Raw genomic sequence first — 27,548 nt, forward strand, 5'->3', positions numbered from 1 at the left:
GGGACGGGGCAATAAGAGGCTGGAAAAGTTAAAGGTACAAAAAAGGAACAGCTGGAGGACCAAATTGCAACTCATTAGATCAATTGGCAATAGGTCATTAACATGACTGGGTATAAAAAGAGCATCTTGGAGTGGCAGCGGCTCTCAGAAGTAAAGATGGGAAGAGGATCACCAATCCCCCTAATTCTGCGCCGACAAATAGTGGAGCAATATCAGAAAGGAGTTCGACAGTGTAAAATTGCAAAGAGTTTGAACATATCATCATCTACAGTGCATACTATCATCAAAAGATTCAGAGAATCTGGAAGAATCTCTGTGCGTAAGGGTCAAGGGCGGAAAACCATACTGGGTGCCCGTGATCTTCGGGCCCTTAGACGGCACTGCATCACATACAGGCATGCTTCTGGATTGGAAATCACAAAATGGGCTCAGGAATATTTCCAGAGAACATTATCTGTGAACACAATTCACCGTGCCATCCGCCGTTGCCAGATAAAACTCTATAGTTCAAAGAAGAAGCCGTATCTAAACATGATCCAGAAGCGCAGACGTCTTCTCTGGGCCAAGGCTCATTTAAAATGGACTGTGGCAAAGTGGAAAACTGTTCTGTGGTCAGACGAATCAAAATGTGAAGTTCTTTATGGAAATCAGGGACGCCGTGTCATTCGGACTAAAGAGGAGAAGGATAACCCAAGTTGTTATCAGCTCTCAGTTCAGAAGCCTGCATCTCTGATGGTATGGGGTTGCATTAGTGCGTGTGGCATGGGCAGCTTACACATCTGGAAAGACACCATCAATGCTGAAAGGTATATCCAGGTTCTAGAGCAACATATGCTCCCATCCAGACGACGTCTCTTTCAGGGAAGACCTTGCATTTTCCAACATGACAATGCCAAACCACATACTGCATCAATTACAGCATCATGGCTGCGTAGAAGAAGGGTCCGGGTACTGAACTGGCCAGCCTGCAGTCCAGATCTTTCACCCATAGAAAACATTTGGCGCATCATAAAACGGAAGATACGACAAAAAAGACCTAAGACAGTTGAGCAACTAGAATCCTACATTAGACAAGAATGGGTTAACATTCCTCTCCCTAAACTTGAGCAACTTGTCTCCTCAGTCCCCAGACATTTACAGACTGTTGTAAAGAGAAAAGGGGATGTCTCACAGTGGTAAACATGGCCTTGTCCCAACTTTTTTGAGCTGTGTTGTTGTCATGAAATTTAAAATCACCTAATTTTTCTCTTTAAATGATACATTTTCTCAGTTTAAACATTTGATATGTCATCTATGTTCTATTCTGAATAAAATATGGAATTTTGAAACTTCCACATCATTGCATTCCATTTTTATTTATAATTTGTACTTTGTCCCAACTTTTTTGGAATCGGGGTTGTATTTCAATCTGTCTGTGAAGGTTCTCAATCATCCAGGTCTTTGTAAACCATAGGTGCTAAAGAAGGCAGCTGGACTTGCTTGAAATCCTTGAAGACGTTTCACTTCTCATCCAAAAGCCTTCTTCAGTTCTGTCTGACTAGTGAGGAGTTCCAGGTATTTATCCTCTAGTGCGCTGTTCCTCAAAGTGTTGAGCGACCCCTGGTGGTCTGCGAGTCGATGTCGTAAAATACAGTGCTGAGCGTAAATGAGTGCACCCCCTTTGAAAAGTAACATTTTAAACAGTATCTCAATGAACACAAACAATTTCCAAAATGTTGAAAAGACAAAGTTTAATAGAACATCTGTTTAACTTATAACATGAAAGTAAGGTTAATAATATAAACTTGGATTACACATTTTTCAGTTTTACTCAAATTAGGGTGGTGCAAAAATGAGTACACCCCACAACAAAAACTACTACATCTAGTACTTTGTATGGCCTCCATGATTTTAATGACAGCACCAAGTCTTCTAGGCATGGAATGAACAAATTGGCGGCATTTTGCAACATCAATCTTTTTCCATTCTTCAACAACGACCTCTTTTAATGACTGGATGCTGGATGGAGAGTGATGCTCAACTTGTCTCTTCAGAATTTCCCAAAGAAAATAATTTCTTTACACCGCAAAGGTGAAGGCTACAAGAAGATCAGCAAAGCTTTACTTATCAGTCAGAATACTGTAGCAAAAGTGGTACAAAAATTTAAGAAAGATGGAACTGCAACCATCTCACAGAGACGTCCAGGTCGTCCACGGAAGTTAACACCTCGACAGGAGCGTCTTCTGATGAGAAGGGTTGAAGAAAATTGTCATGCAAGTTCACTGCAGTTATCTAAAGAAGTAGAAAGCCAAACTGGGGTGACTATTTCCCGTGACACAATACGGCGTACACTGCAGAGAAATGGCATGCGTGGATGCCGTCCACGAAAGAAGCCTCTCCTAAAGCCCAGGCACAAAAAAACCCACCTAGAGTTTGCCAGCGCCCATGCTGACAAAGATGAAGACTACTGGGACTCTATACTCTGGAGTGATGAGCCCAAGATAAATGTTTTTGGAACTGATGGCTTCAAAACTGTATGGCATCGCAAAGGTGAGGAATACAAAGAAAACTGCCTGGTGCCTACAGTGAAACATGGTAGTGGCAGTGTCCTTATGTGGGGCTGCATGAGTGCTGCTGGTGTCGGGGAGCTGCATTTCATTGATGGCATCATGAATTCACAGATGTATTGCTCTATACTGAAAGAGAAGATGCTACCATCACTCCGTGCCCTTGGTCGTCGTGCACTTTTCCAACATAACTAAACACACATCTAAGGCCACTGTTGGATTTCTGAAGAAGAACAGGGTGAAAGTGATTCAGTGGCCAAGTATGTCTCCTGATCTGAACCCAATCGACCACCTATGGGGAATTCTGAAGAGACAAGTTGAGCATCACTCTCCATCCAGCATCCAGTCACTAAAAGAGGTCATTGTTGAAGAATGGAAAAAGATTGATGTTGCAAAATGCCGCCAACTTGTTCATTCCATGCTTAGAAGACTTGGTGCTGTCATTAAAAATCATGGAGGCCATACAAAGTACTAGATGGAGTAGTTTTTGTTGTGGGGTGTACTCATTTTTGCACCACCCTAATTTGAGTAAAACTGAAAAATGTGTAATCTAAGTTATATTATTAACCTTACTGTCACGTTATAAGTTAAACAGATGTTATATTAAACTTTGTCTTGTCAACATTTTGGAAATTGTTCGTGTTCATTGAGATATTGTTTAAAATGTTACTTTTCAAAGGGGGTGTACTTATTTACGCTCAGCACTGTATCACGTTTTATCAGTGTGTCTCAAATCACCTATGTGACCCCAAAAGCAAAGTTATGAGTAGCACAGATGAGTTGTTTTCTATATTGAATAAAGTTCTATGTAAATTCAAATAGTAGCCTATTACTTGAATTTGTCTGACATGAATCAAGCTTTTTTGCAGTTTTGCAACACCGCCTATAGACCCTTTTCAGTCACGTGACCTTTGTAAACGCGACCACCATTTTGGACATGTAGTGGACTTCGGCTCGAATCAGTTTGAATGCGAGGAAGGCGACAAACGAAAAACATAAAAGAAAAAGGAGCGAGATGCAGAAAACACCTTCACTATCCAGCGACGTAGGGCATTTACAGGGCGAGCAGAGGGAGAGGTATTTGCAAAAATTGAGGTTAGCAGGCTTAGAGAACAACGTTTACCTGCTTCCACCAGGATTGTTCACTGACGTACGCTCCGGCTTGCTCCCCCTCAAATTAAGCAGCGCGCATCTGGCTTCCGGAGCGCGCTGCTTAATTTGAGGGGGAGCAAGCCGGAGCGCGCTCCAGAACCTCGGCCGGAGCACTCCGGGAGCAAGCCGGAGCGCGCTGCTTAATTTGAGGGGGAGCAAGCCGGAGCGCGCTCCGGAACCTCGGACGTTGGCTCCGGCAGCTATTTACACTGGATCCGGTGTAAATAGCTGCCGGATCATAATTACAGTAAACTAGTAAATACAGTAAAGGAAAAACTTGAGACTGAAAGGTTTTAACAGTCATCCAAATGACTGAACGTAAACATTGCTACAGTAACATATGTTGTTGACATTAGCTGGTCAACAATAGCTACTACAGAAGAACAAAGAGGTTACAATGGGTTATTTTAACCTATTTGGTTACACACTCATCGCCACAGAATGTTAACAGCAATGTAATGCCTTTTCTGGCTAATTTTATTCGTCTTACCTCCAACAAAGTGGTCACTACACAAGCGTTGGTATGCCGAGGGCTGCCAATCTTTCCTGTTTATGGCCGCTATCCATCTTCTCCGTCGGGATCCAATAAAATGATAACCCTTGCCTTGTTTGTTGATGGTTACTACATCCAGGTGCGCAACAATATAGTGGCATGATGGAAGTCTTGCTGAAAGTAAAAACTTTCTTTGCTGCCGTTCCTCAATGTTGGCTGTGGTAAACTACTGGTAGTACATGTCCAAAATGGCGGCCGCGTTTGTCGTGACGTCACGTGAAAAGGGTCCATAACTACATCAGTTTAGGTTACACTTTCATATCAACGTCACCTCTGAAAATAGAGGGAATGTGGAGAAACTACGAGTAACCAAATTAGACTTAAATGTCAAAAAAGACAATGGATCGGTGGCTTAAGTCCACGCCAGTCAAAAGAAAAGCACAAGAAACATCTGACAAGAGCAAGGACGAAGTGCAAAGACGTGATGATTCTTTGTTTGAGAAAACAAAGCAGTGCAACCGGATCAATGTGGCCCCTAAGATGAGATTAAAACTGTCCAGTTTGGAGCCAAACATTACTTCACTGGTGTATCATAATAAGCAGCACCATTCTTCCCGTGAAGAGAAGGACAACAATGAGTGAGTTGGCGATACTATTTGCAAAACTGTCATTTCACTGTCACACCCATTTTGTAAGGCAGTGCACTGAATTTCGTTGTGTATCTTACACAATGAAAATAAAGCGATCTTGAATCATTAGTGTGTAATTTGTAATATACTATAATATTGGGGAAGCCATAGCCTAATGGTTAGAAAAACAGCTTTGGGACCAAAAGGTTGTTGGTTTGATTCCCTGGACCAGCAGGACTGGCTTAAGTGCCCTTGAGCAAGGTGCCTAACCCCCCAACTGCTCCAGCAAGAGTGGTGGCATACCTTGTGCATGATTAGCCAAAGAAAAACTGATAATGCGATTCTCAGTTCGGGCAGGTAACCCGGCCATTAAAAAAAATAAATAAATAGAATACGATCAAAGTAAGCTCGTTATTTTTTGTTCGGGATATTTCGGGGGTTAGGTGGTCCGCAAATTTTTATGGACAAAGTAGTTCTTGGTCTGAAAAAGTTTGAGAAACACTGCAAGTCTAGTGGACCAAAAGCAACCCTAAAGAGAGTCGTTGAGGTCACATGGGTCGTTGACCCTCTCAGCCATCCTGTAGGTTGTTAGGGTCACTGGAGGCTGGGTGTGAACGCTGTTAGCAGCCTAGAGGGTCGTTAGGGTGATCTGTAGGTCGTTGGCTCTCTCTGCCGTCATGTGAGTCATTGCTGAGTGATGAACGAGCTTTTTATCTGTAGCCTATTCACTAAAATGGGGCAGTCAAGCAGTAACATTAATCCAACACAGTAGCAGAGACGCTTTCACATAAAGGCAGCAACAGCCACCGTCAAATGGTGCAGATTGTTCTCGGACCTGACTCGGATCAGTAGTGGACTCGACTCGAAATTTTCTTTAATGACTCAGACTTGAACACTGGGGACTCGAGACTGAACTCGGACTCGAGGTTTAGTGACTCAACTACAACATTTAACAATTATTTGCCAAAGGTGAAGTGAATATCAATAAATAATATATTTATTTTGTATATATAGTTTATTATGGCAGAAAGTGACGTTTGATTAGCGGTGGTATAGAGGGTTAGGATTGGATAAGTTATTACTTCTTCCTAATCCTTTCTGAACATTATTATGTTACTGCCTTGTGGCTACGCTATTCTGTTTGTTTATTGCATTTTTTATTTCAATTTTTTTTTATTTTTATATCTTTCTTCTTTATTGTTCAGCAGGGGCATGTTTAGCCTATTTTTGGGGGTGCTCAAGCACCCCCAAAAACGAGCTCAGCACCCCCTAGCTCAGCACCCTCAAAAACACTGCTTTTGGACGTAATTTTCAGAAATAAGTGCCCTTGCGCACTGCGCAATGAATGTGTGTGTGGGCGTGTGTGTGTTCTTGAATTCACCTGTTACGTGATAGTTCTATGACCAGTAAAATACCTCTCCTCCTTGCGTCCCCTCTGATTGGGTTGCCTGTCCGCGCGAGTGCTTGCTACGACATGGTGTTTTTTTTAACTGGATTCCACGCCGATGAGGAACTCGAAGTAGCACCTGAGTATTACTGGCATAGTGACATGTGAAGGTACCGACTGGAGTTACAATTGTTAAACACAACACAATAATATGCATAATGCAATATTGATGTTCCCTGGTCTATGAACAGAATGATAAAAATGACATTTATCATCCATATCGAGATACTTTGTGGTTGTAAAAGTGTAGATATCATATTTTATTAGGTCAGCTTCTGTTAAAACATTGCATAAGTCTAGTCTTGTCTAGTCTAGTCTTCTTGTCTAGTTAAGTCTAGTCTAAATGTGGAATAAACGTGGAAACACTGTCGTTCAAGCCAGGTGCCTCTGGTGGGGTTTACATTAGACCGTATCAGCGGATCATCAGATTAACGTTTTTAAAACGATTAGTGTGCACACAGCAACGCCAATACACGATTCGCATGCACATAGCAACGCCAATACACGGATACGCTTGGCTCCGCAGGCATCCTGCGCTCCAAATCACTCCGCCCTGAACAGCGAGTGCCCTCTGGAGGGTGCGCACTCCGGCCCTGCGCAGCTCACAGAGCGCGCGAGTGAAGTGCACGAGCAGTGATTCGGGACTGAGACGCTGTGTGTGTGATCCCAGCGCATATCACTTACCACTTGCAAGTGGAAGGATGGCAAGCCTAAAGACAATCATAACTACACAATGGGCAGTATTTGCATCAGTATTTGCAGTATTTTCATACTTTTATACTCTTTAATGAAAGGTGATACAAGGCGGAAGTCCGCGCCGTTTTTCAGCAGTCGCGTCACATGACCAACGCCAGCGAATCAGGAAGGTGGATGTCACAGTGACGTTGTCCAATGACGACGCCAGCTAGAGCTCAGCACAGCGTATCCGCGTATTCTCAATGTTTACACAGCACTGGACCAGACACGATCTGGATTGAATACATGGACTCTGGCGGATTCCCATTTCCAGGCGTTTTAATGTAAACGGACAGTGCATCCGCGAAGAAAATGAGACAGATACGGTCTAATGTAAACTTGGCCTCTGTCAGCTCTGGGGGCTAAGCACCCCCAAAGATCAGATGCTAGAATCGCCCCTGTTGTTCAGAATAAAGTAATCAATCAATCAATCAATCAATCAATCAATCAATCAATCAATCAATCAAAAATAACCGAGATAAAGTTGAGGTTATTATTCACCGATATTCACTGAGCCTGAGGCAGATAATTGTTTTAGTATAAATACACAAGTGATTATTTAAAAAAAAATCATATTAAAAAAAATATTTAAAATGTAATAAAGGCACACACAGACTTGTCACTTATCTACGCCGACTCACATAAAAACCCTTGTTTTGAAACAGATCAGATAAATCACAACTCCACCTTACCTTTGAATAGTTTTAGACCAAACTTCGTAGCATCTTTAGTGCTTTTAGGAACAGCATTTTCTTTCATCATTTGTAATTATTTCTCATTTACAGTGACTAAGCGATTGGCCACCATTTTGTCGAATCGCTCGAGGTGATTATCGAGAAATAATCCAAATCTCTCGACCAACCAGTAGGCGTGATTTCCTTGAATACGAATAAAAAATAATGAAAAGGATACATCTCAGTAATGATGATGACGGCATTCTTCTTCTCAAAGGCATCATGGAAGTAGATGATTCTTTCATGGTCAAGGTGAGACAAGATGTTCATCTCCCTTAGGGCTGAGGCTTTTCTCTTCGCTCGAGCTGAGATGAACTTGGCTGCATACTCCCTTTTTCCTGCCTTGTGCGTCACACGCTTCACATATGAGAAGGCTCCTCTGGAACACAGAGCATCCCAGGCACAATTAAATTGCAATAAAATAAACACAAGCTCACCATTTTGGTGGAACACGTTGGCGGACATTTTATATTTGCACCTGGTTTATGAAAAGCTTGGAAGTGAAATAGCAGCAGGTGGAATATTGCCTGTGGCTTTAACAAAACTACATTAGCGGTTGAACGTGTCATGGGGGAGTTTCGAGCAGGTGAAGGGATATGTCAGCGATGAAAGAGTGGTGCTGTGGAGGGACGGATGTGAGAAGCATTCAATTTTAGCCTGCAAATGGCCTGTGATGTCTTCGAGAAGAGAAAGTCCCTCCAGGGATATGCACAGTAGAAGAGGAATATCATGGCGCCAAAGAGAAGCAAGAAAACGATAACATTTTTCACTAATGAGCCATATACAGTATATTGGCAGCAGCGTGAATATATAAATTGCTTCTGTCCCAGACATAGGAGTATATTTACATTTGCAAATCACAACCTATCAGTTCACGTTATCAAGCTGAGCTTGAAATTTTGTAGTAAACGTGTGATGTTACACCCATTTCATCGTGTGCATTTGATATCAACAGACCTAATGACTCCTCCTCAGTTTGTAGCTGTCATATGATGGGGGAAGAAACTGGATGTGTGTGTATATTTGTGCATTAATTAATTTGCACAAGCAGCACTGGTGCAAATTGTTACTCTCACTCAGGATCTATCTACTTTATTATTCTCATAATGTGTTTTTTTTAGGACACTATTTCTCCCTCAGTTTTCAACCAATCATCACCAAATTTCACATGAAGAATACCTCTGGGCTGAATTGAGTTGCTATGACTTTTGGTGCTGATCTGGATCACTGATCCATGAAAAACAGGCTTTTTTTCCTCAATCACTTATAACTCTGTCAATTTTCATGTTTTTTTTTTCTTCTTCAATCTACAGGGTACAGTGACTAGATGTCCCAGTTTGTAACAGCTAGCGCAAATTACTGTGACTTTTGTCACAGTCTTTATCTAGTAGTTGTTGTAGTTGAAGAAGTAGATTCAACAACCAGAAAAAGACAAAAAAAAAATCGATTGGTTTCCCACCCGCCTGCTGCATTAAACACATCAGCCGAGGCGTGATCCAGCTAGCGGTGGAATAATTTTCACAAAACAGATTAATTAGCAAGAATATGGAGGTATGTGGAAATACTGACAGTTCAGCTCAAAGATGTCTTATAATCTCCTGCTAGCACAACATGCAGTCAAAACTAAAGATGCTAGCCAGGCTTGAATAATATTTTTTTACAAGTGATGTGAACTAACGGCTGAAACTTAGGCCTCAGATTTTTTTTTTTTGGTTGTTGAAGCCTCAAATATAATATGCTTTATGATCATATATTTATTTCTCATCTCATCTCATTATCTCTAGCCACTTTATCCTGTTCTACAGGGTCGCAGGCAAGCTGGAGCCTATCCCAGCTGACTACGGGCGAAAGGCGGGGTACACCCTGGACAAGTCGCCAGGTCATCACAGGACTGACACATAGACACAGACAACCATTCACACTCACATTCACACCTACGGTCAATTTAGAGTCACCAGTTAACCTAACCTGCCTGTCTTTGGACTGTGGGGGAAACCGGAGCACCCGGAGGAAACCCACGCGGACACGGGGAGAACATGCAAACTCCACACAGAAAGGCCCTCGCCGGCCACGGGGCTCGAACCCAGGACCTTCTTGCTGTGAGGCGACAGTGCTAACCACTACACTACCGTGCCGCCCATATATTTATTTGTTGTTCTTAATTAACAATTATTCACCAAAGCCAAAGTGAATATCAGTGAATAATAAGCGAGACAACGTCAAGGTTATTGAGCCTGAGGCGGATAATTGTTTGAGTATAAATACACAAGTGATTATTTAAAAATATATATATATATATTTCAAACTGCAAAAGAGGCATGCAAATGTAATAACGGTGCAGAGCAAACTTGTCACTTATCTATGCCGAATCACATAAAATACTTTGCTTTGAAATCCGATAAAATAAATTACAATTCCATCTTACCTTTGTATAGTTTTAGACCCAACTTCGTAGCATCTTTAGCGCTTTTAGGAACAGCATTTTGTTTCCTAATTTGTAATTCTCTCTTACTTACGGTGACGAAGTGACTGGCCACCATTTTGCCGAGTCACTCAAGGTGATTATCGAGAAATAGTCCGAATTTCTCGACCAATCAGCACACCATTTTCAATGATCACCTGCATATTTATACAAATCTATATTAATGCAATTAACTGCCAAGCTAGCTCACTATGTGCTATTATATCACAATAGCTACCATTTTTTGCCTCATCAGTCAGGTTTCCAGACTGGGTAGCACACTGGAGTTTCCACATGCCCAGTGGGCTAGCTAATAAATGATTATAACTTGTTTTTGGTCTGGCTGTCTGTGTCCACATGTCTGTTTGTGGTGTGTTAATGCCTGTGTATATATCAGGCTTGTAGTACTCGAGTCCAAGACTCAGATTCGAGTCCGACTCGTGCCCTAATTTTAAGGACTCATGACTCGACTTGGACTCGAGCACTGACGACTCAGACTCGTGCATTAACTGCATTCGGATTCGTAAATTGGAGACGAGGAATCTGATTTTTTTGTAACATGCCATAATAATTTGGCATAAGATATTTATATCTACATTAATTATTGTTTTAATTTCGTGCAAGAGTGTTACACCTGCCTGCCTTGGCACGTGCATCAGATAGACTCTCAGACGTGGTCCAGACAGTGCGCGCGCGCGAGAGAGTCGGCTTGGCTGTGAAAACACACTTACTTTGCGAAGTATTGAGTTGCGTTACTGGTACATTACTGAGCCTTATTTCCTTGTTTTCCTGTTTCTCGTCTTTGATTCTGCCGAGTCTACAATAGCCTGTTTGTGTCTCACTCGACCTATTCCCTCTTTCACTGTTTTAAGATTTTGCCTGCCGTTCTGGATTGTTTATCGTCTTCACTTGTATTAATAAACACACCTTCTGCACTTACATCCGTCTCCCAACCATCTCTGACAGAATACTTCACACTCCCTGACAAAGAGAAGCACATTCACCTATTCATATGTCATGTTCAGGAAACACTAATGGCGCTAAAACAGCCACCGTCAAATGGTGCGGTTGGAATCTTGTTCTCAGACTCGACTTGGATCAATAGTGGACTCGACTCAAAAAATTTTTAATGACTTGGACTTGAACACTGGGAACACGAGACTGGACTCGGACTCAAGGTTTAGTGACTCGACTACAACACACATATATATATATATATATATATATATATATATATATATATATATACACACACACACACACACAGTGGTGCTTGAAAGTTTGTGAACCCTTTAGAATTTTCTATATTTCTGCATAAATATGACCTAAAACATCATTAGATTTTCACACAAGTCCTAAAAGTAGATAAAGAGAACCCAGTTAAACAAATGAGACAAAAATATTATACTTGGTCATTTATTTATTGAGGAAAATGATCCAATATTACATATCTGTGAGTGGCAAAAGTATGTGAACCTCTAGGATTAGCAGTTAATTTGAAGGTGAAATTAGAGTCAGGTGTTTTCAATCAATGGGATGACAATCAGGTGTGAGTGGGCACCCTGTTTTATTTAAAGAACAGGGATCTATCAAAGTCTGATCTTCACAACACATGTTTGTGGAAGTGTATCATGGCACGAACAAAGGAGATTTCTGAGGACCTCAGAAAAAGCGTTGTTGATCTCATCAGGCTGGAAAAGGTTACAAAACCATCTCTAAAGAGTTTGGACTCCACCAATCCACAGTCAGACAGATTGTGTACAAATGGAGGAAATTCAAGACCATTGTTACCCTCCCCAGGAGTGGTCGACCAACAAAGATCACTCCAACAGCAAGGCGTGTAATGGTCGACGAGGTCACAAAGGACCCCAGGGTAACTTCTAAGCAACTGAAGGCCTCTCTCACATTGGCTAATGTTAATGTTCATGAGTCCACCATCAGGAGAACACTGAACAACAATGGTGTGCATGGCAGGGTTGCAAGGAGAAAGCCACTGCTTTCCAAAAAGAACATTGCTGCTCGTCTGCAGTTTGCTAAAGATCATGTGGACAAGCCAGAAGGCGATTGGAAAAATGTTTGTGGACGGATGAGACCAAAATAGAACTTTTTGGTTTAAATGAGAAGCGTTATGTTTGGAGAAAGGAAAACACTGCATTCCAGCATAAGAACCTTATCCCATCTGTGAAACATGGTGGTGGTAGTATCATGGTTCGGGCCTGTTTTGCTGCATCTGGGCCAGGACGGCTTGCCATCATTGATGGAACAATGAATTCTGAATTATACCAGTGAATTCTAAAGGAAAATGTCAGGACATCTGTCCATGAACTGAATCTCAAGAGAAGGTGGGTCATGTAGCAAGACAACGACCCTAAGCACACAAGTCGTTCTACCAAAGAATGGTTAAAGAAGAATAAAGTTAATGTTTTGGAATGGCCAACTCAAAGTCCTGACCTTAATCCGATTGAAATGTTGTGGAAGGACCTGAAGCGAGCAGTTCATGTCAGGAAACCCACCAACATCCCAGAGTTGAAGCTGTTCTGTACGGAGGAATGGGCTAAAATTCCTCCAAGCCGGTGTGCAGGACTGATCAACAGTTACCGCAAACGTTTAGTTGCAGTTATTGCTGCACAAGGGGGTCACACCAGATACTGAAAGCAAAGGTTCACATACTTTTGCCACTCACAGATATGTAATATTGGATCATTTTCCTCAATAAATAAATGACCAAGTATAATATTTTTGTCTCATTTGTTTAACTGGGTTCTCTTTATCTACTTTTAGGACTTGTGTGAAAATCTGATGATGTTTTAGGTCATATTTATGCAGAAATATAGAAAATTCTAAAGGGTTCACAAACTTTCAAGCACCACTGTGTATATATATATCATGGTTTAGCAGCAAGAGCATGTGTAGCAGCAGCAGCAGGTGTCTTGTATCTTGTGTTGGAATACACTACCCGCAGGCAGACATGAGGATTACAATTACAAACACACAGGCTGTGACAGAGGACAGAGTGCCGAGCAGAAATATGACCAAACAGGCCATCCTGCTATTAACTCATCTCAGCACTCACTTCTCTAAAACAAATAACCATCTTCCTGCCAATGTAATGTTTATTATTGCATGCTCTGTTTTCAGAGTTCCTTAGCTACCAAACCTGGAAGCAACATGGTACGAGTCGTTTCAATTACAAAGTTAAATGTGATCCAAGCCATCAGATCTAAAGTAATGAAAAGTAGTGAGCTTCTCTCACTCAGCATTTCTGTTCAGAAGCTCCAAAAAAGAGCAGAACATTTCTAAATTAAGTGAATATCTAAGATCCTAATCTTCTGCGGGGAAAAAAAGGCCATGTCAGAGATCAGTATAAATTTCCTTTCTTCGCCATCACATACTGAAATTAAATAAGCCCGCCCACCCAAACATTCGGAGCCCTTTGACACTAATACTTTCTCGAATGTTAAATTGCGCCTGATGATTCATAGAGGCTGAGACAGATTGTCAGTCAGAGCTAATGTAGTTGATTCTCTGCGGCTGTGGTCTGGCGTCTTCAGTCATTACGGAGAAATGGTGCGTGTCCAAGCGTGGCTGCAGGTTGAATGACTCACCTCCCAATCTCTTTGTGCACATCATAGTAATCAGTAAGTCGTCGCATCCTCCTCAGGATAGTCTCCTCATCCTCCATCGGGTCATCCTTCTCCTGTTTACCTACAGGTGCATGCAGGCATAGATATGAGGACGGATCCAAAAATATGGACATGCACATAGAAGATTCACTACTTAATAAAAATATTTTAGGATTGGACATGAAAGTTTAGATTAAGATTTATATTTTAAAATGAAGTGAAGATTTAATGAAGTCTTTCAGAAAAAGTAGAGTGACATAATTTATCATGATATCAACTGATAGTTATATGGACCAGCTTTACTGTATTAACACATCTGTTATGTGAGAAGAATTTCAGTGTCTTGCAAAAGTATTTGTCCTGTTTTGTCACATTACAAGTTGAAATTAAAATGGATTTTTTGGGGGGCTTAGCACCATCTGATTTACACAACATGCCTACCACTTTAAAGGTGAAAATTGTTTTATTGTGACAAAAACAATAATTAAGATGGAAAAAAAACCAGAAATCTGGAGTGTGCATAGGTATTCCTATCCCCCCCACCCCCCAAAAAATGCTCCAACTCCTTCAAGTTAGATGGGTTATGTTGGTGTGCAGCAATCTTCAAGTTATGCCACACATTCTCAATTGGATTGAGGTCTGGGCTTTGATTAGATCATTCCCAGACATCCAAATGTTTCCCTTTAAACCACTCCAGTGTAGCTTTAGCAGTATGTTGAGGGTCATTGTCCTGCTGGAATGTAAACCTTCGTCCCAGTCTCAAACCTCTGGCCGACTCAAACAGGTTTTCCTCCAGAATTGCCCTGTATTTAGTGCCATCCATCTTTCCTTCAGTCCTGACCAGCTTTCCTGTCTCTGCAGATGAAAAATAGCCCCACAGCATGATGCTGCCACCACCATGCTTGACACAGGAATGGTGTTTTCAGGGTGTTGGGTTTCCGCTACACATGGTGTTTCCCATGATGGCTAAAAAGATAAATTTTAGTCTCATTTGACCAGAGAATCTTCTTCCATGTGTTTGGGAAGTCTGCCACATGCTGTTGGGCAAACTCCAAACATGTTTTCTTAAACAATTACTTTGTTTCTGGCCACTCTTCCATAAAGTCCCGCTCTGTGGAGTGTACGGCTTAAAGTGGTCCTCTGGACAGATACTCCCATCTCCGCTGTGAGTCTTTGCAGCTCCTTCAGTGTTATCTTTGGTGTCTTTGTTGCGTCTCTGATTAATGCCCTCCTTGCCCGGTCTGAGAGTTTTGGTGGGCGGCCTTCTCTTGTCAGGTTTGTAGTGGTGCCATATTCTTTCCATTTTGCTATAATGGATTTAATGGTGCTCTGTGGAATAGTCAAAGTTTGGGATATTTTTTATAACCCAACCCTGATCTGTACTTCTCTACAACTTTGTCTCTGACCTGTTTGGACTGCTCTTTGGTTTTCATGTCGCTTGCATAGTAGTGCTGCAGAGTCAGGGTCCTTCCAGAACAGGTTGATTTATACAGACATCATGCGACACTTTGATTGCACACAGGTGGATCTTAGTCAGCTTATTATGTGACTTATGAAGTGAATTGATTGGACCAGCTCTTATTTAGGGGTTTCATACGAAAGGGGGTGAATACCTATGCACACTACAGGTTTCTGTTTTTTCATCTAAATTATTGTTTGTGTCACAATAAAACAACAATTTGCAAGACACTGTATTCTATTTGCTTAAAAAGGGACAACCGTGAAAACCCTGCGCAAATATGTAGCAGTACCAACTGAAATTCTAGGGCTGGAATCAGAAATGTGAACTTTAAAGACAGGACTCGTACTGGCATGGACAGTTAGCTCAGCCTTGCAGGAAACAGAGCCGGCGAGGTTCTTGGCGGTGCAGGTGTACACCCCAGAGTCTTGTGGCTGAGTGTTGAGCACTAGCAGAGAGCACTCATTATCATCATACACAAAGGTAAAATGGCTACTCTCTGATAAAAGGATGTCATTCTGAAAAACAAAAACAAAAACACCACCTTCAGTGACTCAAATACCTAGTCAGGAAAAGTTTCACTTGGCACACACTACAATGTGCAATACGTCTTTTCATAAAGTTCTCCATTAGCTACACTGTATTGCATCCGTAAGCTGTAAACAAAATGTTCTGACTATTAGAATATTTTCTATTTTCAATTCTACATTGAAATTCCCCAGATTTGCCATGGCTCCACTTGTGCAGACTTCGGTTGTTAAGCACAGTGAGTCATATTGTAGCCCTGAGGCACAAGCTGAAACATCCAATGGTATATTTAATAGCATAAATTAGCATGCTAAGAGAGCGTGGGGATTCTTCATGGGAAGTGAGGTGGGTGTAAGGATGATCAGGCAGCAAAAGAAAGAGACAAGAAAGTCTGGGAGAGGTGGAAAGACCACTGAAAGGAAGGAATGAGTCTTTAAGAACTAAAGAAGAAAAGGAGAGAAAGAGAAGAAGGGAAATTTTGTATGAACGTGAAAGCTATATGAAAAGCCAAGGAGGCAGGGAAGTTTTTTGTTGTATCTTTATAAACTGTTCCACAAAGTGAAGAAAGATTCTCCTACATCAAGCACATAGAGAAAAGAAATGAACCACCATGGCTTCAGGTGGAGGGATTTGTATTACATATACAGTGTAAGTCAAGAAAATGTCAACAACTCTATTTTAGAACATGAAATGCTTTAGAAATGCTTCCTGAATTACATCATTAGTCTCTCTCTCTCACACACACACACACAAAAACATACCTTGTACCAGAGGATATCTGGAATCGGCTTCCCTTCAACCACCACAGCAAAGCGAGGTGTCTCACCAACACTTACATCCAGATCCTCCATAATGGACTCAAAGGTTGGGGCCACTGGAAAGAAAGCAACACAGAGCAAGACTGAGGGAGAGAACAGTGAAAAGATCACTGAAAAAAAAATCATTCTTTTAAATGTCATAGCAGCTCTAAAGAACACCTTTGGGAAATAAAATGGCAAAACGTGCCCAGTATGAGTAGATCTGGTGTAGTGCTTGGCTTACCTGCCATCTCTAGGGTGAGGAGGCAGGAATCTGTCCCATATGGGTTGCTAGCAGTGAAGCTAAGTGGTCCCACATCACTGCTCTTCACCTTACAGAGTTTTAGTGTGTGTTGGTCATCATCAGGCATGCTCATCTCAAACAACCCGGCTCTGTTTGACAAGGTCGCTCCTCTCCTAATATAAAAAAAGGCAACCAGTTTTACCCCAGCTACAATTTATTACAGTGTACAGAAAATTCTGATGTATAGTCGGAGTACAGTTATACTGTTTCATAGTGTTGTTGTCAAGACCACCTAAACTGAGACCAAGTCATGACCAAGACCAGAGTGTATCAAGACTGAGACAAGACAAAGACTTTGAGGGGTTGAGATCAAGTCAAGACCAAGATCAGGTCAGGACAAGATTGAATCAAGACCAAGACCAAGGCAGGGCGAGACCGAATCAAGACCAAGGCAGGGCGAGACCGAATCAAGACCAAGGCAGGGCGAGACCGAATCAAGACCAAGACAATGGCAGGGCAAGACCACGTCAAGACCAAGACGAAGGCAGGGCAAGACCACGTCAAGACCAAGGCAGGGCGAGCCCAAGTCAAGACCAAGACCAAGGCAGGGCGAGCCCAAGTCAAGACCAAGACCAAGGCAGGGCAAGCCCAAGTCAAGACCAAGACAGGGCAAGACCAAGTCAAGACCAAGACCAAGGCAGGGCAAGACCAAATCAAAACCAAGACCAAGGCAGGGCAAGACCAAGACCATGGCAGGGCAAGACCAAGACCATGGCAGGGCAAGACTGAGTCAAGACCAAGACCAAGGCAGGGCGAGACCAAGTTAAGACCGAGATGAAGGCAGGGTGAGACCGAGTCAAAACCAAGACAGGGTGAAACCAAGTCAAGACTGAGATGAAGGCAGGGCGAGACCGAATCAAGAACAAGGCAGGGCGAGACCGAATCAAGACCAAGACCAAGGCAGGGAAAGACCAAGTCAAGACCAAGCCCAAAGCAGGGTGAGACCGAGTCAAGACCACATCAGTGGGTGTGAAGGGGGTTGGGGTGGGGTGATGGCTGTTAACAGTAACGAAAATTTCACATTAGCGATGACTCATGTTATTGGTTGAGTTTGAAGCAGAAAGTTTCACATCCAATCACAATAATGATGTTCACAAATAAATCAGACAATACACAGGCAATTTAGTGAAATCCCCACAGTTGTGGTCTTCACCAGTCTTGAAATAAAATCCCGAATCCAAGACAAGCCCAAGTAAAAATGTGATCAATTCCAAGATGATACCGAGACCAGTCTTGAGACCAAGACCAATCTCAAATACTACAACTGTTTCAGTTCAAAATACTTTGAATGATTGTACTTGTGCTTGAGATACAAGCAAAAGCGAAAAACATTTCAGATACAACCCCCCGTATTTTTAACCATATATCAAAAGAAATGTCCAAATTTTCATAATCTGAAGGATTTCCTCAGACCATGTGTACGTCCTGATGCCTGATGCTTTGTTTGCTCTATCATGTTGTAATATGTGATGATTAAGACAAGAAAACAATATCATAAAAGTAGATGCTGTAAATGAATATTTTCATTTGAATGTCAATGTATCCTAAAAAGTATAGGGTATAATTAGTGTCCAATTAAGTATTATTGATGGTCCGATGCAGTTATGATCCTCAAACTAAAGCAACAAAAGATATTCACCGAATGATACCACCTCAGCGACAATTCTCAATTTTCCCTTTTTACCCTGAGTATAAAAAATGTATACAAATTCAAGACATCTTGAGTTGCATATCATTTCTGAGGTCGTATTGAATCTGGTGTTATATGTAACAGTTATTCCACGAAATCGAGTCGTATATGAGCTGATAGCCGACGAGGTGCGTAGCTCTGAGTCGGCTATAAGCCACGTACGACAAGATTGAGTGGAATAACTGTTTTATTCTATCCACATTCACTGGATTTTGAGAAACTGAGCATTTTTAGCAAAATCGATAAATAAAAACTTTATACAAAACGCCAGACAAAATCATTTCCACTTAGAATGTAAACAAACCGGCAAAATGACAGGAGCAATTTGTGAAAAATGTGATAATTCTTGAAAAAAAAAAGATACGTTCTTATCATCAAATACTTTCATTTCATATTTTGTTGCTTTTTTTTGGGGGGGGGGGTTGTTTTTGAGGAGAGTTTTAATTTTTGTCCTCGGTTGGTTCAGTAACACAGTCTGCCATCATCTTCTTTAGGGTTTTTTGGTGGTTGGCAAACCAACCTAAAGGTGCATTACTGCCACCAACTGGGCTGGAGTGTGGAACGGGAGATACTTGGGGGGGAGCTATATTCTTTTCGCTATTTCTGTTTCTTTTAAATACTTGATAAAGTGATATATCTGACTTGATGAGTTCCGCCATTTTGTTTTTATCTACTCACGGTGTATGAGCTGATATCCTAGTAGTAGAGTAGCCAATCAGAGTGCACGATTGCTCATATCCAGTGAATGTGGATAAAATAAACAGCAATGTGTGATGTATTTGTCACAGATAGCACAATGATCATGCAAAACACAAAAGCATGCAAAAGTAGAAAGGCTTCAAATGGTATGTTTGAAAGAGTTAAAGCCACTGTGTTGTGTATTCAGGAATGTTAATATAGTGGGGGGGGGGGGGGACGACAAGTTTGAATGAATAATAGAAACGACCCTATGGAGCTTTGACCCACACTACATCTCGTCAATTATGCTTTTCAGTGAAATCAATTTATTTTCCATTTGGGTTAGACCTGAAATTACTTATTATATATTATATATAGCTTTATATACCCAAGGCATATTTGTATAATCAAACAGATAACTCACATCTTCCAGGTGACAGCTGCGTTGACGTGATTAATCGTGACCGTAATGCTGACCGACTGATTCTCCACCACATATACCATGTCTGGCTTGTCAGTAATAACTGGGGCCTCCTTGAGATATGGACCTAAAAGAAAAGGCACAAAAAATATAATCATATTGAAACTACTCAGCTCACTATTATCTTTGTGTGCGCTTACCTCTGTCTATGAGCTGTACTGGGTCTGTGGCCGGAGATGGCTTGCTAAAAGCTTTGCTGGTGATTGATAGGATCCTAAAGGCATAGCGGACACCCTTGGATAGTGAGGTGACAATATAGGAAGTCTGCTTTAGGCTGGAAGCGATTATAGTCCATTGTATAGAGCCCAAGGCCTGCTGCTGGACAGCATACATCAAGGTGCTGGGATCTGGAACAATGAAATGGAGTAAAACATTTCAGATCATCTTGTATATCAGGGGTCATCAAACTGGTGGACCACGTTCCAGATGTGGAACCAGCAAAGTATTTAAGTGGACTGAATCGAGTACTAGTTCAACAGTTCTAGTTTGCTAAACCTGAACCAATGTAGCTTTGGTTGGAGACTGTTGTTGGCAGTCACATGCATTTATTTAAATTATTAAGCTGAAGGCAACTCATCAGACTAGCAACAGTGTTCAAGACATTAGATAAGAAAATGGAGCTTTTCGGGACTTGCATGGGTTTTTCCATTTTATTTACACCTTTATTTGAACCGACGACATGGATTGTTTAAAAAAACAAACAAAAAAAAAGGCAAACCATGCATTTCTTTTCTGGATGTCAAATTCAAAACCAATGCATCTCATCTGTTCAGAGTCCATGGTGCTAATTAAAAGTGATACCATGAAGCATAACTTTAAAACATAACCAGATTAAAACTAGATTGCCTTTCACATTTTTCAAATGTAGGTCATAAAAAGAATTTTCCTGAACGCCCAGTTATTTTTATTTAGTAGACTGAAAGCTACTGACTTTGAATCACAGACTTCCAATTTTATTAGTTTTTTTTTAATAGAACAATGAATGAATTTAGAGCCACATGGCCCTCAATTCTCAGCTTTTTTTTTCTTGCTTCACCATGAAGATACAAGATACAAGATACTACATCATGCATCACGTGGTGGGCTTTCCCTGTTCACACAAGGCATTGTGGGATATAAATTTGGAACAGGAGAGAAAAATGGAGGACGTGAGTGCGTGAATGAAATGTGAAAGACCGACTACAGTAACAAAGCGAGAAGAAAAGACGTCATGTTATATACGAAGGAAAGGAAATGCAGGACCAAACTAATAAATATCGGCGCTCAGCGAGCACCTCGGTGTGATCAGCTGTTCGTTTAGTGACAGAATGATGGAACTGTCAGTGTACGCTCAAAGGTAAACCTGTAGATGGCAGTAATGCAACACTGTGGATGCCAGCTGCCGTAAAACCCCAAAAAAGAAGAAGGTAAACCTGCGCATGCGCACACGGACTTCCTCTGTCTGCTTGACTGCATACATGTCAACCTATACGGAATGTCCGTATTTTATACGGATTTGATTCAATAAACGTAGTATACGGGCGTATAAATAAAGTTATACGGATTCTTTAAAAAAACTTCAATATTTATTTAGCGCTATAATCAATTCCCACGATGATAAAAGAGCGCATAACATTTACAAACGTACTGTACACCACAGACAGCCAGTAAAGAGTTTTATGAAATCGCGCGTTATCTTGTGGTAGCGAGACTTCGTTCCACTTTTGATCATGCGCACACCGCATTGCGAGAATCCCGCCAACCGGGAAGTCATAGACATATAAACATAGACGCCGCCTTCTGCGTAGAATCATACGTCATCCTCGCCGCCATATTGGATGTGGCAAAGTGGAGATTCTTCAACCGTCTCTGGTATAGCGTCTAGACAGTAGCCGAGAATAAAGATGCCTCATTCATGTGCTGCGTTTAACTGTACCAACAGGTTTACCGTCCAAACGAGATCACATGGGATTACCTTTCACAGGTGAGACTGGAAAAATACTTTTCATTGTATTTGGTCATTATAACGTAATTTTACGAACAGATTTTCCTGACTTTGTGGCTAATATGAAGTCTCGTGCATAACAGCCGCTCGGTGAAACCTGTCTCCAAACAACGAAGTATTTCCTTCGTAACTACGCTGATAACACTTTGTGTTTTTGTCGAACATTGGAGCTTTGTATTCATTCTGAAGGTTTATTGTTATTAATATTGAATAAAAAGTAACTGGGATATATCATTGTTAATTATCATTCAAATTTTAGGTTAATTATTTTAATTTGCATCTTATACGGATTTTATAAGGGAAATACGGATTTTGGAGGTTGGTTATACAGGTTTGATTGACCAAAGGTTGACATGTATGTGACTGCGCGAAGCGAGCGATTTCATGCACATTATTTGCTTTAATCCCCTCAAATTAAATAACTTCCCAGCCACAGAATGGCCTCTTTTTTTTTTTTTTTTTTGAGATATTACAGAAATAAACACATATCACAATGACCAAATTTCAGAGGGAACTAAATTTCACCGATTTTATGATCTCGAAAGGCCGTCTACTTTTAAATCATCTAATTTATTCTGGCTCACCTTTCCCAGGATCCAATTTGTTGTTTTTGTTTTGAAAGCATGTGACCACTACTGGCTAGCTCTCTATGTTGCAAAGCTTTCTCAAATTCACTGTTAGTGATCCCTTTGAAATCCATCTTGAACCTTTTCTTGATCCATGTGTCATACATGGAAGTTTTGAACAAAATGACATTACAGGCATTGAGCAGATGCTCTTATCCAGAGCGACATACAGCACACCAAGAGCAGCCTGTGGAGCAGTTAGGGGTTAGGTGCCTTGCTCAAGGGTACTTCAGCCATCCTTGCTGGACCAGGGAATCGAACTTTTGGTCCCAAAGCTGCTTCTCTAACCATTCGGCCATGGCTTCCCCCATGACTATACAAAAACGGATTGGATCGGTCAAAAGAATTATAATACAGCTACTTTGACAAAATAGGTTAAATTTCAAGTTACAATTTAAGATGTATGCCGTAGGATGTCATCGAATTTCTGCAGATTGTTTTTGGAATGTTGTTAGCATTGAGGCGGCACGGTGGTGTAGTGGTTAGCGCTGTCGCCTCACAGCAAGAAGGTCCGAGCCCCGTGGCCGGCGAGGGCCTTTCTGTGTGGAGTTTGCATGTTCTCCCCGTGTCCGCGTGGGTTTCCTCCGGGTGCTCCGGTTTCCCCCACAGTCCAAAGACATGCAGGTTAGGTTAACTGGTGACTCTAAATTGAGCGTAGGTGTGAATGTGAGTGTGAATGGTTGTCTGTGTCTATGTGTCAGCCCTGTGATGACCTGGCGACTTGTCCAGGGTGTACCCCGCCTTTCGCCCGTAGTCAGCTGGGATAGGCTCCAGCTTGCCTGTCCCTGAAGAAGGATAAAGCGGCTAGAGATAATGAGATGAGATGAGATGTTAGCATTGAAAATGGTGACTCGCTACTTAGCATGGAGGCTTCTGGGAAGGCTGAGCCGGCCCCTTTAACTAATCCTTAATTGCTAAGTATTAAAAGGTAACTTTTATTGTCACCATTCCGCCATGTTATCCAGACTGAATGTATTATATAATATTACATTACATAGTATTTAGCAGACACTCTTATCCAGAGTGACGTACAAGAAATGCTGAATTTCTAGACAAGAAAGTTCTAGTGCCAACTGAACGAGTGACAGAATAATAGTGTAATATTGTGTTGAAGTACCAGTACTCAGCCAAGGTAAACAATTCAACCATACAAATGAGCTGACAAAGTACAACTAAAGAGAGAAAAATAAAACTCAAATGGCTAACTCCAGGCTAGACAGTACACAACCTAGGTTGGTCAAGGCCGATACGTGGTTACACGTATGATATGATGGTACGTAACGTACGATGTTTATGTTGGATATCGTAACATACGATCTGATGTACAACATAAACAAGAATTTTATTTTATTAAACTGGACCTTTAGATATTTTAGTTGAACTCGCCCATACAAAATCACAAATCACTCATGGCAGCAAACTGACACTGGCAATTTAAAATAAGGGAATTTTAAAATTATAACAGAGAAAGTACTGTAACAGCAATAAACATCAGGGTGACATGAATACGAGAACGATTGACAGCTAAACTATCTACAATGAATATGAATACTGAAGGCAATGAATTGCAAAATGCTCCATACCAAATCTATCAAGGGTGGGACACGTTATGTTGCCTATATTCATGAAGGAACAACAGAAAAATAAATTCATAGCGCACATCCATATGATTGTAGATAAGCAGAGAGAATACCAATTGACGGGTCCAGCCGTTTGGGCTTCTTCCAACTAAGAGTGACGGTCTTGCCAGTAATGGACTCAATTACCGGTGCTCCATCTGGAGGATCAGGAAGAACGTCTGCAAAAGAGATGAGAGTCCTGGGTAGGACACACACAAACTCAGACATGTGTTCTATTCCTCAAATGAAATGACAGTCTTATCTTTTAGAGAGGATACAGAGAGGATCAAGCATACATTTTTAAAGCTGTCTGTCAAGATTTGGCTCTAGGATGCCAGAAAAACCAATTTTCTTCTCTGAGATGATAATCAGAGGATCAAGAAATCCAGCCCACAGTTGTACTTGTATGGCATTCGTATCTCAAGTACATTTCTTTGCAGTGAATCAGTCCACCATATTATATCACAATGCTTGTGATGTAATATGGTGGGAAATTTTTTATATACAAATTAGAAAGTGCTAAAGCTTTAACCCGGTTGACATTTTACTGATTTTTTAAAATTATAATTTTCATTTCATTAAAAAAAATGCTTGATAGAACAAACCTCGCCTGGCAGCACTTATTTTATACCTATATGTTGATGATGATAATATTTCTCAATCATCAGCTGTCAGATTATAGTCCTATGAAAATCCGTGACCTTGAGTTTGACATTTCAAACTCATTCAAGCTCAAAGGTCATGGTGCCAAATGAAAGCCCATATGGCACTTCCTATAAGTTGATAATGGTAAATATCTGCCTACCATCAACCGTTTTCAAGTTACAGTCTTCTGAAAGTCCGTGACCTTGAGTTTGACCTTTCAAGATCACTCAAGGTCAAAGATCATGCTGCCAAGTGAAAGGCCATATGGGAGTTCCTATATGCTCTAGTAAACATCTGTCTATCGGCAACCGTTTTTGAGTTATAATGAAAAATGTGTTATTTTGACCGAAAGGTTGACCTTTCCGGTGACCTTGACCTTCACCTTGACCCAATTACCCACAAAATTTAATCAGGTAATCTATGGACCATCGCCCACCTACCCTGAAAATGTGAAGTCAATTGGTGCAACCATCTAGACGCGAGATTGTTAACAGACAGACACACAAACAAACAAACCACACTGATTACAATACTTCGCCCCACTTACTCAATCGTGGGCGAGGTAAATATGTGTTTGGCATGCTTGAACTGATACAGGCTGGTCTGATTGCTACTCATTTTGGTTCGTTAAATCCCTTGAGATTTATCTTCACTCGCACTTTCTGCTTTCTGAAGGTTATGTTGACCAGTAATGTCTTTCTTCTTTTCATAAGATTAAGATCCTGATGGGTGATGTAATGGCACATAATGTCTTTCTTCTTTCATAAAGTAGTGTAGCCCTAAACCAGTGATGTAATGCTTCATCACCCATTTATGTTACCCTGTCATACTCGGATAACTTCGCTTCGTCAAATCACATCATCATCATCATCCTCCTCCAGTCATATGGCGACACCACACTCTCGAATGTGAATGTATACTTATGTTTGTCCTACAATAAACTGAGAAACATCTCTGAACAGCTGCTTCTGTGTCAGTGACTGTTTGCTCTTGGGTCCGTGAGACAGAATCTCTGAGGCGGCAGAGGTCTACATTCCTAGATCATACTTTGTCAATTCAACCTCCTTTGGTACAGACAAATCTAAACTGAACAGTGCTGTTATGTAGCTCCTGTGCTGTATAAAATACCTTATCACTACTCATCATCGAAAGCACAAGCTCGGGGTGCTCTAAATGCACTCTCAAAGGTGTGGGCATCCCCAATCTGTCCTGAGACCAAGGTTTGCATCTTCAAACAGTCAGTTGAAACCATTCTCCTCTACAGTGCTGAATCATGGACTCTCACAAAGTCCCTTGAGAAATATCTTGACTGTACTTACACAAGAATGCTCAGGGTGATAAAGAATGTGTCCTGGCATGACCATTTGACCAACAGCCACCTCTCTGGGAACTTACCAAGATGAATCACTATAATTAGGCAGCGTCGCCTTGCCCTTGCAGGCCATGTGATGAGACACGTGGAACCTGCAATTTCTGTCCTCTTCTGGGAACCCGAGGAGAAACGAAGGATTGGTCGTCCCTGACTAACTCTGAAGGATGTCATTAAAAATTATTCTGGCCTTGATGGTGAGGAGCTGTTGGTGGCTATGAAGGATCAAAGTCATTGGCGAAAGGATTTCATATTGCCACTGACTGTTGTTGGATGACAGTAAATACAGTAAGCAAATAATCACTACTCATCACATCTTGGTAGATATTATGGAACTTAAAGTGCATATCACGGGTAAATTCAGGAGCAAGATCAATGTAATTCTCCTATTTTATATTAAACTTTGGTCAAATATCTGTCACATTTTGCATTTTGTGCAATTTTTTTTTACCTTGCGCAATACCAGAAAAATTCAGTTGAAATCAAGCCATTTGAGGCGACTTGGTCCGCCTCTGAAACAACTTGCCATTTGGATTTCCCGGTAAACATTGATTTTCGTGACGTCATGTGCGGGACGCCTCCCTCTTGCCCCTTTTCCACCAAAGCAGTTCCAGGGCTGGTTCGGGGCCAGTGCTTAGTTTGGAACCGGGTTTTCTGTTTCCACTGACAAAGAACTGGCTCTGGGGCCAGAAAAACCGGTTCCAGGCTAGCACCAACTCTCTGCTGGGCCAGAGGAAAGAACCGCTTATGTCAGCTGGGGGGGGCGGAGTTGCTAAGACCAACAACAATAACAAGACCGCGAAAGATCGCCATTTTTAAGCGACGAGAAGCAGCAGCTGTACAAACGCGAAGTCATCCATTATTATTGTTGCTGTTGCTGCTTCTTCCGTGTTGTTTTTACTTCGATATTCGCGCCAAGGTTTATGCAAACGTAGCGACGTAACTGACGTATACAGTGACGCAACTGACGTATACAGCGACATAATGACGTGGCTTCCATTAGCACCGCAAGCTATGGAAAAGCAAACTGGTTCTCAGCTGGCTCGCAAGTTGAACGAGTTGTGAACCAGCACTGGCCCCGAACCAGCCCTGGAACTGATTTCCTGGAAAAGGGGTATGTGAATCCTACGTCAGCGCTGGTTTGTTTATGAGAAAACGACCTGGTGGTTTTCTGCAAATTTCTTCAACGTTATCACGTAATTATTAAAATGGTTAACAGATGTATCGTAGGAGGGTGTAGCAACACCAATCTTGATGGGATTAGTACTCATCGTTTCCCAAAAGACCGGACAATGAGAGAGAAATGGGAGCGCTTCGCGCGAGGCTCCCGGAAGCTGAGGACCAAAGCAGAGCCGAGAAAAAGACCAAGAAAATCAACGATTCACAAGTTGACTGTTGCCAGGGTAAGAAATAAGAGAGACGATACTCTAAATTAGGTGTTCCTGTGTTTGTGTGGTACACGGATAATGTTATTTATTGACACACAAAAGTAAACAACACGAAAGCACTGGGCGATAATACACTTACTTAGATTAGATTAGATAGAAC

The 27,548-nt window shown here is 41.5% G+C and overlaps 1 protein-coding gene across 3 annotated transcripts in view; it reads right to left on the reverse strand.

Moving 5' to 3' along the window:
* The window catches only part of spegb (striated muscle enriched protein kinase b), a 243,516-nt gene that overhangs the window by 34,069 nt on the left and 181,899 nt on the right, over nt 1-27,548 (reverse strand). For all 3 annotated transcript variants that reach the window (XM_060930357.1, XM_060930359.1, XM_060930358.1), the window contains 8 exons: nt 24,061-24,165; nt 19,898-20,104; nt 19,701-19,824; nt 16,849-17,021; nt 16,569-16,681; nt 15,629-15,797; nt 13,803-13,902; nt 7,915-8,115 (listed from right to left, as the gene is read on the reverse strand). In XM_060930357.1, the coding sequence (XP_060786340.1) occupies nt 7,915-8,115; nt 13,803-13,902; nt 15,629-15,797; nt 16,569-16,681; nt 16,849-17,021; nt 19,701-19,824; nt 19,898-20,104; nt 24,061-24,165 (1,192 nt within the window). The remainder of the gene's footprint in view (nt 1-7,914; nt 8,116-13,802; nt 13,903-15,628; nt 15,798-16,568; nt 16,682-16,848; nt 17,022-19,700; nt 19,825-19,897; nt 20,105-24,060; nt 24,166-27,548) is intronic.

This window comes from Neoarius graeffei, chromosome 9 (assembly GCF_027579695.1).
Source record: "Neoarius graeffei isolate fNeoGra1 chromosome 9, fNeoGra1.pri, whole genome shotgun sequence".
NCBI classification, from domain to species: domain Eukaryota; kingdom Metazoa; phylum Chordata; class Actinopteri; order Siluriformes; family Ariidae; genus Neoarius; species Neoarius graeffei.